General features: G+C 31.4%; 1 protein-coding gene across 1 annotated transcript; it reads left to right on the top strand.

The window, feature by feature from the left end:
- Window positions 1-10,198: 10,198 nt before the first annotated feature.
- Window positions 10,199-11,375, top strand: LOC125068994. Its single transcript, XM_047678399.1, has 2 exons — window positions 10,199-10,495; window positions 10,602-11,375. The coding sequence occupies exons 1-2, from the start codon at window positions 10,199-10,201 to the stop codon at window positions 11,373-11,375; spliced, it is 1,071 nt and encodes a 356-aa protein (XP_047534355.1).
- Window positions 11,376-13,347: the final 1,972 nt, after the last annotated feature.

Raw genomic sequence — 13,347 nt, 5'->3', positions numbered from 1 at the left:
TTAAGACAGTTGCGAAACTTTTTGAAATTAGTGCGTTTCTATATACATTCTATACAAATACACCTTGCTATCAAACTTCATGTCATAAATGTGAAGTTTCACAAAATATCTGTCATAGTTTTTAGGTTGATTTGGATACCTATCCTCAATTCACCATTTATAATACCGGTAAATAGCAATGCTCACTGCTCCGTATCGCTGTGTTTCGGTTTGAATGATGATTGAGCCCGTGTAATTATAGGCACACGGACGAATCGACTATGTAATAAGTTGTTTATCTCTTTCAATGTAAATAGGAAAAGATTTAAAATTCAAATAATGTAGACAATTATTACTTTATAGTTTCCGATTAAATTACTCGACTTTGAGAAAAACAAGGAAGTGTTCATTAATCGTGTTCTGTTTTATATCGCCACGCTTATTAACAGTCTTCAGTAAATGGAGAATCTTTACAAATACAGTTGCTGGGTAGAGGTCTCTCATCTCTAGAGAGCTTAGAGTTCATTTTTACACGCTACGCCAAAACTGATTGCTGAATATACACGTGGCATAGCACGCGATATTTTTTAGATAAATATTCGGCAATACAAGTAAAAACATTAACAACTCAGCTCACTGCTCTTTTTAAAATTTTTGGACTGTTAACTAATAAGGCTTTATTAAAAAAAATAAAAACGGAGGATTGATAAATAAACACAATCAAACTTATAATCGGCTAAAGTTATAAATATGTATATTAAAAATTAATCTGGTACAAATAAGTGTTAACAATTACTTTAACTTTTATAAATAATATAAACCATCCGAATGGTACCACAAGTAAATTCAAAGAGCGGCTCGACGTCCCGTCGCTCCTGCCAAAGTCCAATCGTATGAAGGAAGCAACAACCCGTCGTGAGCGTGTCAGATTAAGTAAAAAATAAATAAATAATTAGTCGTTACAAACAAGGCTTAACTATGTATTGTATGTTTTAATCAATTCTGTAAAAATAATATTTTAATTTAAGTTATTTTTGAATTGTATTGATAACATTGATATTAAATCCCTCTTATTTAACTTACTTACTTTGACTTTTCTGTTCAATATTGTGAGTCACGTTATTCGTAGTAAGGTTTATATAAGTGATGGAAGCTCGCTCCATAACACTTTAGATCGACTACGACTTATTACTTATCACTTTGATCCTGGACCAGCAAGGTGCTAATATTTAAAGTACGATATAATTTTGTGATATAGTATAATTGTTATTGCTTGTTAAATTATTGATGAATATATGAATTGTGTTTTTGCAATTATCAATATAGAAAGTTAGTATTATATATATAAAGTTAGTATAATTGTATTTAACTAACATGATTGTATTTTTGGATATTGAAAAGGGGTAACTACTGAGTTTCTTGCCGGTTCTTCTCGGTAGAATCTACATTCCGAACCGGTGGTAGTTATTCTTTTAAATAATTTGTTAAATGACGATTCTAAAGTGCTTGTAAAAGCCTACTTGAATAAAGTAAATTTTGATTAAGAAAATTGGTTTTATTGTAATTAATAATTGATAAAAAAATCTAACAAGCGCAACTTCAGTCGTTAAATTCTGGAAGTTGCCAACAAGACACTACATATTAAGATGTCCCCTTTTTATTATAGTCCAAGGCATATTATTCAAGTTTATTTAGATATTATAATTCTTGGATAATTCCAAATCTTCCAAAGATTTGGAAGATTTAAATATGAATTATATATATATTTATTAAATCTAATTTTGACAAATTAGAACAGTGGAATTTTATGCCAGTCCGCAAAAAATACATTCAGATCTCGCTGTAGCTCTACGTTTAATTGACTTGGGTTTAAGCAATTAAAATGACGGCTTGAAAGTGCTTGTCTAAAGAGCCTACTTGAATTAAGTATAATTTGATTTGGATTTGTGAAATCTTCATCTATTTATACAAGCTCAGTGTCGAGTTAAACCTTTATTATAAATAAACTGTAATATTTATACGTTATATTTAAGCAAGCCCGAGCTTTTACCGCACGTTAAAATATGAAGATTGCAGTTTCTAACTCGGTCAAGCACCTCTGAGTTTTCATATACTTAATTCGCTTATAACTCATGTAGTTTTCGGCGGTAAATTACATATTAACTATAAGGAAAACTTTTTTACATTATTAAATATCATCAACAGAACATCAGTCCTCATCACGCTTGTTAACCTTTTCTAAAGTATGTTGTTATTACACCTAATTATGTTTTTATTTATTCCCTTATTCTGCCATTATCACAGTCCTATAATCACATTGTTAATAATTGGGTTGGGTTGGAATTATCAGAATGGTTGAAAAGCGCTCGCGCGGTCGAAACCTTTTCATTGCTGTCACATGTGCTGTTCAAATATTATCTGCCTTTGAATATCTAAGCTTATTGCATTATTACATTTATTCACACAAAAACAAATTCTTAATTTTGTATATTGGTAGATTTTTTCTATTGTAGGTAACAGTACTTCGTCTTTTGAATTAATTCATATATTTCTGTAGTATTATTATTATAGAAACATTTATAGAAACATTACAACAAACAACAACAAAGAAATTATTAAATATTTAAGAATCGGGACTTTATTGGGTATAGTTGAATGACCCAAAAGAATTGTAATTTTATTCCATTGGTAGGCTGCATGGTAATAGCTATCCGATGTAGGAAATAAGATCGTAAATTGCTTTCGAACGTTATAAAAATTTTGGCAAAAACGAAAAAGTTTTGATCTTTTTTCCACGGAGACATTTTGCAATATGGCTCTCGTTCGCAAACTTCAGAGGTGACCCGGTCAAAGGAGGTGAAAGAATAAAGGAGTTTTCTTTGCCCCTCATCACTTTCAAGATATATCGCATGAGTTACGTTACGGAAAGTGAAATTGTTTTAAAAGAAACAGGTGACGAGCCGTGACGTTTTCTTATATTGATATTTTTAGAATGTAATTTATACTTTTATGTCAAAGAAGTAAAAATAAACATTATCTGAAATTATTTTGCCTTCCTTATTAGTTTAATTGTTTTCATATTTTTTTTCCTATTTCATAATAAGAAAATATTATATATTTTTAGAGTTAACAATAAAGTTAATAGAATAGCAATAACGTGAATTATTTTAACTTTATATTAAAACATTTAAATCTGCGTTTTATATTGATATAAAAAAAGAAAGACTTTTTTTTTCTACGTGACATTTCATAGAAGGTATATAAATCCGCGTGGGATGTTATTCTCCTTAATGCGAATTGTTTCTTGATCTTTGTAGACTCTTATTCTTTGTATAATATACTTAATGAGCCTCTGGATATACCAAGCGGATCTATCACAAAATTTAAGCTTCCAATTAATCTTAACAAAGACATATTCTTTATTTTTTTTTATTTATCTCATAATCTTTGACGATAAAATACTTTATAATCTCCAATGAAATTATTTATATTTTTTTATAAATATAAAATTTATACAAAATAGTTCTTCGCCGACTTGTTTATATGCTAATGAAGAGCCAAAAATTAAAAAAAAAATAGGGAATCCAATATGCTTTTGAAATCTTTATACTCTATTACAGGTTTAATCACAAAATAATTTATTTCGTAACAAAGTATTTAGTGCTACTAACAATAAGCTACATACTATTAACAATAAACTAAAATTTTTAAATAATAATTTTACACGGCGTATTTACGCACGATATAAAAATATTCACAGAAACACACGCATACGCTCATATTCTATCAAACAAACGCTTATGCATATATTTTTATAAATTTTATTTTGTATAAGAACCTATTTAATTGAAATCAATTTATTATCTGTGTCATGTTAGCTTGATTTGTACGTTTTTTTAATTAATATATTTTTGTTTTGTTGGTCCTAGTAGGACGAGTTTGCCCCAAATACAAGTAATTATTACTGGCTTAAAATGTATATTTTTATTAATTATGAGTATGGGTTTGTCGAGTAATGCATGCAGTTAATTTAAGCTAGTAATGATAAAATAATTCGAGGAAGTTTTTGCCACAATAAAAAAAATCTTTCATATATTTTTTTTATTTTTATCTATGTTAAGAACACTGCAAATTTACCAACGTTTCTAGATTTTTAGCACAAAATAGCTAGAAAGTAGGTCAGGCGCTATCGTTGAATTAAGCGACCATCTGATACCTTTTTTTTAAGAACAAGTGCAACGCGAAAAAATCCTTACAATTGTCGAGTATAAAACATTTTAAATTAGTTATGGTATATTCGGTTTTTATCAGACTTTTCTTATTAAATTATTTTTTTTATTTATACATTTGCTAGATGTTGATTTTTAACAATTGAATCTTAAACAAGACACTATATTGTATAGGGTGTTGTTATGAAGACGTTATCATTATAACATACAGTTCCGAACACTTGTGAAGATTATCAACGTCCGACCGCAGAGGAATTTCGGAAACTCGCATATCCCTTCTATGTTTATGAACGAGAACTTCTAAGAAGGTTTACCATATTATTGAAACTATGGAACTGTATTCTCAGTTCTGGATTCCGAGACTTAGCTTATACTTAAGGATATTAGTGAAAATTACTTCAAACTCTGCAATGCAGCTCTTAGAAAGGCGTGTACTGTAATTAGAAAAGCGTTTTAGTGCTTCGTACCGTTGAAAATTCTGCACAATATCTAAGTTTTATTTTATTGCGAGCAAATTGCGCACCTTCCTCTATTAAGGAGTAGTGTAGCACTATCAAGCTTAGTGGATATACCGAAACCTGTGAATAAAATTTAACGTAAGTGTTTGCTAAACAATTAGTTGGAGCGCGCTTCAAGCACGCGCAATGTTTGTTAGATACTTGAACTAGTTTTCGATATTATTTTCATTTGAATCGTGAGATTATATAAATATACTTTAGTGAATTTATTTTCTTATCATAATTGAATTAATTCTTTTTTAAGTTTTGGTTCGGGTTCATTCACAAGTATCGGAGTTTAAAAAGATATCTAGAATGTGTAGATTTCGTACTTAACATTCATTTGGTAGTTTTTGGGTACGCCCGTTTGGGTAGATAACACCAACTCACCGTATGTTCTTCCACCAAAACGACAATGCTTAGTGTTGTTTTGTTCCGGTATGCAGGGTGAGTGAGCCAGTGTAACTACAGGCAAAAGGAATAAAATCTTAGTTCCCCAGGTTGGTGACGTATTGGCAATATGAAGAATAATCAATATTTCTTACAGTACCAATAGGCACCGGTAACTACTTACCAGCTGATGGTCCATTTGCCAGTCCGCCTAACTATAAGACATAAAATATGTCTTATAGTTAGTTCGTGTTTTTGTTTTAATTACTTAATTTCGATCCATTTTCTATACCATATTGTTATAAGTATAATACTAGATCACACTTAAAGGCTGCTCTATCAGGGATTTCATTCATAAGCGGAGATAAAAAAAAAACGAGGCTTTTCTCTGGGTGTTTTATTGCCCGCTATAAAAAACCGATTGTAGTGCGTCCTTTACGACACCGTACGGTCAAATCATGCAAAACACATTGAACCAGCGTGCATGGCCAAGGCATGGGGATTTGTACAAAATTTATATTGGAATACTATTTAAAAATTGTTTTCCAATATTTCAGAGCAACGTATTCCGAAAAACATTCCCTATTAGTCATAAAAAGGACGCAATTCCATACCCACTTACAATTCTATTATACATAGAGCACTGGATTATTCTTTGATTTACACGACGATGAAATGATATTTATGTACACTGGTACATAAATATTTTTTAAATAAATTATATAAGCAATGTAATTTATTAACAAAATAACTATTGATTTCCTTGTTGTTACTTATTGTTAGAATTTTAACACCCGAGTCGTTGTATATTTAATTGAAATGATTACCTTGAAAAACGACGACGAATTGTCATTAGAACCATCTCGAACTAATTCAATTATTACTTAATACTAAATATGCTATCAAGTTGAAGTTACAACTTTTGACATTTAACTGACATTAACTAGTTATTTGTTAGTAATTATTGATTAAAATTGTTAAGCTTTTTTTGGTAATATTAAAATCCTGAGTTATTAAATTTAGTAAACGAACATTTTTGTTTTGTAATACTTTACTGATTAAAAATGTAAATATAAATTTTGTAATTAAGAAAATAAATTACGTTCTTGTAGGTTTAATTTCAACGCTTATTCGAAAGTATTCGAAAATTTAAAATAACAATTAAAATATTTTAAATAGTAAATTATTTCTCTTAATAAGGCTTGAAGAATGGAAGTATTTTATAATGTTCTTTAATTTAATTATAATAAATTGTGTAAAAAAACTTCATACTCCTGGAATACTATCTCGTCGCCTCGTGAGCATAGTTGTACCTCCAATCTTAAGAATACGCAGTTTTCTCTTGATGTTTTTCATCTCCGCTGAGAACGAAATAAAGTATAAATATAATTTATAATGTTATATAATCAAACATAAAATGAAAAATATATAATGAAACTATATGAAAATAGACGAAATAACGTAGAACTCGTGAATTTTAACCGCGGATTGGGTTTTTAATGTGTCTTGATTTAGCACGCAATTATAGATGAATGAATATTATAAGTATTTACACAGATTAAGAGACAAGAACACTTTAGAATTAGAATATGTGAATAAAGTTGAATCTCTATAATCTTATTAACATTATAAACGATATATTTTATACGGATGTATGTTTGTTACTCAATCACTAAAGAAGGATGGAAGGCTGAACAGATATGAATGAAATATGACATAAAGATACTTTATAGTCTGAAATAGTATTAAATAATACAAATAGCAAAACCAACCTAACCCCGCAACTCACACGCGGACGAAGCCGCTAAGGGAAATTAGAAATTAAAAATTGACTTCATCATATAGACTGAGAAGCTGCTTCTGAGAAGAACAAAACTATCAAAAGGCTAGGGCGACGCGACCTCCGAAACTCGAATAACCCGTTCCATAGAGTGGGCGATCGAACAAAATTGGGGGTCAAAAGTGTTCGTTCGGCCTCTTGGAGCCAACTGACGAAGTGAACAAAATCTTCTGGTCAAGTCGTCGCTTCTAAGCTGGAAGTTCTTTCTGAAATTGAAAACCTCTACGGCCTCAATATTTACGTAGCAAAAATTAAAAAGGGGTTACAATGAATTACATTTACCAATAAATTTCGGTAAATAACACAATATGGCTTTATACGGACGTGTCACATTGTTATTTACCAGTGGTACGTTCCAAATTGGAAACAAATTACAAAGCGATGGTAATATGTTGTAATCAGCGTTCGAATCAGGTATTTAATCAAAGGGAATCAATGATTGTCCGGAACGATTGTGCATGTTGATTGTCAGTAGTATTCTGCACTAACTTCACTACGCTACATGAATTGTATTGGAAAATATTTTAAGCTATTTTGGATAAACCGTGATTGACCAATCAACGTGCTAAAAGGTATGTTTGGCCTTTAGGTTGGGACAAATAAATATCAAACTCTGTACAAAGAGTGTTTTTATTTTTTTATTGTTATACATTTGTGTATTTAAACATTTGTAAGACGTTGGTAATACTGCTGTATTTTATCACTGCTTAATTTAATTGTATGATCATTAATTATATATGTTAATTAATAAGACTTTTTTTTTTAATATCACCTTACATACTTACGTTGTAATTATAATCCATCGTTTTATATTACCTACTAGCTGAATTTTTAAAAGAATGTTCGATAAATATTATATAACCATGCCATTTCCCCTTTAAACTAAAATTTCCAAAAATACGTCCTTACTGAAAGTTTATGTTATACATATTAAAAAAAACCTTCGTTTCAAACATCTATCGCTCTAGATTCAGTAGATAAGGCAGTGCGTTGATATAGTTAGTCAGGACAAATGATTTTATAAGTAAAGACAGGTATCCGTTCAGACTTTTCACGGGTAAATTAAGGATTATATTTCGTGCTATTTTTAAAAAATTAGCTTCGAACATGCGCTAACCAATCTATCCCGTATAACCAATATAACCGTGCTTTGAAACTATGACTTATCTAACTAACAAGCTCCAATGTAATGTCTATCACGCCCCACACATTTTTTAAAACTGCTTAAAATTATAAAAATTAGGCAAAATTTATTTACAAAGAACGTTTAATATTAATATATTATTTGTGTCTGTATAATAAATTGAAGTTATTATTGATTAATCTCTATTTTTTATACATCAAGAAAATACTGTGAATAACATATAAAAAATACCTATAAGTTATCGTATACGTTTTTATAGACATATTTGGGACCTGAAATTTGTTTTTATAAAGTTTATTATAGTTTCAACAGCGTCTGGACCGATTATTTTCTTCTCGAGTCATTTATAATATCAACCAATGTCTGCCGGTTTCACCAGAATTGAATTGTATTGTAAATCGAATAATAAAAAAAAAATCTAATAACGTTAACTGAAGTAAAAGAAAGCTTTTTATTACATCCGGTGTACTGACAAATTGCGTTAGATATTTTAATGACCAAAAAGAATTGAAATAAAATATTTTGATAGACGCTACTGATATTTTAATAAAATAAAGACTTGACTTTACTTTGGAGTACTCCCTAATTATTACTAATAATTAACCCGTCTTAAAGATTATATCTTACACACATAAAAAAATAAAAATAACGTTTTGATAAAACCGTGTTAACTTAAATAAAAGCTTGTAAAAGGGCAGTTGTTTTGAAATAATAGACTAACATATAATATTATTTATTGGTACAAATAAATGATCAAGCTTATGGATAACACGAAGAAGGCACAAGCGAAAAAACAAACGACAATCTATTTTATTTGTACAACGTAACAGATTAATGTTTAATTACCTATACGACTGAATACTTTAATCCTCATTATAATATGCATCTATTAGTAGGTAGCTAAGAGCCGAGATGGCCCAGTGGTTAGAACGCGTGCATCTTTACTGATGATTTCGGGTTCAAACCCAGGCAGGCACCACTGAATTTTCATGTGCTTAATTTGTGTTTATAATTCATCTCGTGCTCGGCGGTGAAGGAAAACATCGTGGGGAAACCTGTATGTGTCTAATTTCAACGAAATTCTGCCACATGTGTATTCCGCCAACCCGTATTGGAGCGTGGTGGAATATGCTCCAAACCTTCTCCTCAAAGGAAGAGGAGGCCTTTAGTGGGTAAATTTACAGGCTGCTAATGCTAATGCTAATGTTAGTAGTTCTATGGAGGTATTAAATTAAATTAGAACAAGGTAGCTACTCTCACATTTTAATCCCTGTCTTTTCGCAAACTGCACAAAAAAATTCAAAGCTGTCGGCTTACTGTCATCTTGTCTCCTTTGTTAAAGCCCTTTCAAATACCTTTCCTTATCCGAATTTACCTTCTTAATTGCAATACAGCGCCCAGCATTGTATCGCTTAAGAAATCGGCCTAACCGTTACTTCTATTTTTCAAATGCGATTAATAATTGTTTCTTTACAAAAGTATTATTCGTTTTGTTTCTTAAAAGAGTTGCTCAGTAAAGGAATATTAATTAAATTTCTATTGAATCAATCTCGAATGATAAAAATTTGATACCTTTCTGAAATGTTTTCGTTCAAAATATTTACATTTGGAAATAAACATTGAAAAGGTGGATGTCTTCTAAATTAATTTGTAACCCTATAAATGTAAAAGGAACCTGAATACCCCAATTTAACGTTACAATATATTTCAAGTATACATATATGTGGAAATTACCAGTAAATTTTGGCGAAAAATAAATAAACAGGCATACACACCTTGCCATTTTGATCGTTGAATTATTCATGATGTCTCACGCGAACCCACCTGAGCGAGGGTAGGAGCGAAAACTCTCCTAACACAACTAGTATCATTTCTTGGGGGAGTAAAATGAAATGGGTAAGCCACCGGCTCGATTTAAAGGCCAAATAAAAAATAACGGATCTTTTTTCTGCCTGACTCAAATTTTTAAATTGCAAAAATAATTTAGCTGACTCTAATTTAACTAGCCTTATAATAAGTATTGGCAGCTTGTACCTACACCTTAATAATAATAAAAAATAAAAATGTTGATACAGTGACTTAATATAAAATTGACACATTTTTGTCAGATAAAAATATCATGGCAAGTATTCATCGCTTATTACCAACACCTAATGAGTTTTATATTGAACTACAAGAACGAGCCGATCTTGCTGAAAACAGGCGTCATAGAAGATTTCTGGCAGTTTTGTTTTTGCAGCGAATGACTCGAGGCTACTTGATTAGAAAATATATTTCTTGGTTATCTAAAAATGCAACTACAATTCAATGCGCCTTTAGAATACATAGAGCGCGAAAAGCATACCGTGCGGCCTTGAGAAGAGCTGTTGGATACAAACACGCTAGGTATTATGCTCATGCAGCAACTACAATACAGGTAAAGTATTTAATATTTCTGGAAAAGTTTAAGCTTATAAAATTTAAATTAAGAATTAAAAAAGATATCATTATATAGTTATTTCTAAAAAAAAAATTCTTTTAAGGCTCTTTGGCGAGGACATTACTCGAGGCGTACAAAATTCTGTTATCGGTCATATAGAAAATGGCTAGCTACAGTAAAGGAACGAGGTGAAAGACGTGCTGCAGAAGCCGCTGAATTCGGTATAATAAGTAGAGCCGATGACTTGAGGATTTTGGAAGAAGAAGCCAGGCAGTGGCTTGCGTTCGTCGTGTATAAATTACATCACCTACTCAGAACATACGTTTGTGCTGGTGTTTATTCTCAATCTGAATCCACAGAACTGTCAGATTTTGAGAAGCTTCTGAAATCTATTCATTATACTGAGTATATGAGAAGACTAAAACGAAAATATAATGAATTCGTTAGAAAATTCCGTCCGCGATTTTCGAATAAAAGATTGTTTCCAATTATCGGCGATGGCGCTGATTATTGGTATCTTTCATTACCAGAAATGTATGAACTGACAGCTCCTCATTCAAAAACTTCAGATAAACGATATCATGCATCACATCATGGCCCGATTCATAAAAAACCCTTTCTTTGGAAGAGAGTTAGGCCAGAGCATTTAGAAGAATCTAGGGGACCACATAAGATTCCTAAACCTTCAACTCCATTGTCGCCGCCACCACCAGCGCCGACACCTAATATCGATGGAAGACCTCAACAAGATCCCCGATTTCATTTATACGTTAAATATTATACTCCTCAACCAGATCTTTTTGATTACGTTGACTACCACATAAATGTTCTCTTAGCCAGGAAATGTTCAATTCAAAATATAGACAAAGACACGTAAGCTTTTTTTAAATCACGAAGTGCTCGTTAATTTTTTGCATTGATATCACAATGGTCTGTTTTAGAATACTTGGTAGAAGGCATGTTGAGTTTTTCTTTTCTTGTTCGGAAATCCGTAATCAGGCTGCTGAGTTTGGAAGGGTCGTCCGGATGTTGCGAGCCGCGAGCCTTTTGTTGTTAAGCTTTTGTTGTTCTGAATTTTACACTTGTAATTTATTTGAGGAAACGCCTCGGTGAGAAAGAAATTACATTAAACTCTCCAAGGCAAATGTGTTTTGTAAATTAACATCTTGCCTATGTAGGTTTTATGGTTGAATTTTCTTTTATTATTCCGAATTTATTTGCATGTCGAGTAAATTTTTACAACATTTAATCACTCTACTGAATTTGTATGCCAATAAGGAAAATACTTTAATTTAACATTTTATTTTTTCCATCTCTCAAAGATAATTAAATTTAATAGACGAAAAATCACTCAACCATCGACTTCTCGATTTTTAATAATCAAGTCCTTGAATTTCAAATTTAAATTATTTACAATATTAAATTACAGCTAATATTGCAGCTAAACTTAGTCACATGTAAATAAAATAAATATAACTTATAGACAAAATAATAAACTGTTTTGTACTTTAAAAGAATTCATGAAATAATTAATTTATAGTTAGTGTTATTCGCGATGATGTAAGGATTTTAACGATTCCCATACATCCAAATTTATTCAGGCATTTAAGAGTTATGATAGTATAAAGAATCTCAGATACATATATACAAGCATACATATGTGCATACGTGACTCCTGAAAACAATACACCCCTTTTTAGTGCAGCTATGTAATAATATACATCTTTAGTTTATATTAACGTTTCATAATTTACCGCCGTAAGTGCCAACTTTTCGTGGTTTCAATTTAGAATGTTTGCCATATTGATTGGCGAGTTTGGTTTTCACGTACTACAGATTGTAGCATACTACCTTCACTAAGGACAGATAGTTCCCGAGATTAGTGCAATCAGCAAACCAAACTGTCCAGCTTTGTAAAATGAAATTATATTTATGTTTATTAGTGTTTGGATATACATAGATGTAATAAAAGATTAATTTTGGCTTTACTTGGTGGCTTTGTGCAAGCCCGCCTGGATAGATACCATCTACTCCTCAGATATTCTATCGGAAAACAGTAATATTTAGTATTATTGTGTTCCGGTTTGAAGGGTGAGTGAGCCAGTGTAACGAAATGCACAAGCAACATAACATCTTAGCTCACAATATTCCTTATAACGCCACTATGAATGTGCGGTGGTTACCACTTACCATTATGTGGCCTATTAGCCCGTTCGCTTTCCTTTATTATAAAAAAAGACGCGTTTTTACTAATCTCATAAATATTTATGAAATTTGATTGACAATACTTTTGTTTAGAATATTATTAAAATTAAAGTATTATATGAATCTATTAAAGTAGAATATTTACAACAGTACAAATAAGCTGTCGCAGCAAGCACCTCTAAATAATATGTTTAACACCGCACGTCTTAGAACTCATTTGTCTAACAATGCCTGTTTGACTCGGCAAATTTATTAGGGTCAGAATAATTCAGCTTGTGGGTTTCTGAACCGGCTCCTTATTGCTGCGTCTTGGGGGGTAACCATTTGTTAGATGTATAATGGTTGACCCACTTTACGTATGTGCTGTGCCGTTTGATATTGGGTGTGATTTGTAAAGCAACAAGACAATAAGTCTCGTGTTTAATGTAGGCTCCATACATCATTGCCCTTTATTTGAGTGCTTATTTCAAGACTGTGGATAAACTATCCGTTGTAGGTTCACTCGACTTTAGTTCCGCGAATTTGTGCGTCAACTGAAACTGTCAGGCTCGGTGAGGGTGTTTGGCACATGAATAATGTATAGGGTAAATTTGCAAGTGTTTCAATTTACACCCGACGCCACTCCGCGCCCGTTCATACGCACC

This window comes from Vanessa atalanta, chromosome 14 (assembly GCF_905147765.1).
Source record: "Vanessa atalanta chromosome 14, ilVanAtal1.2, whole genome shotgun sequence".
Lineage (NCBI taxonomy): Eukaryota > Metazoa > Arthropoda > Insecta > Lepidoptera > Nymphalidae > Vanessa > Vanessa atalanta.
Note: the sequence above shows the minus strand (reverse complement) of the source record. Positions and strands in the feature narration are given on the sequence as shown.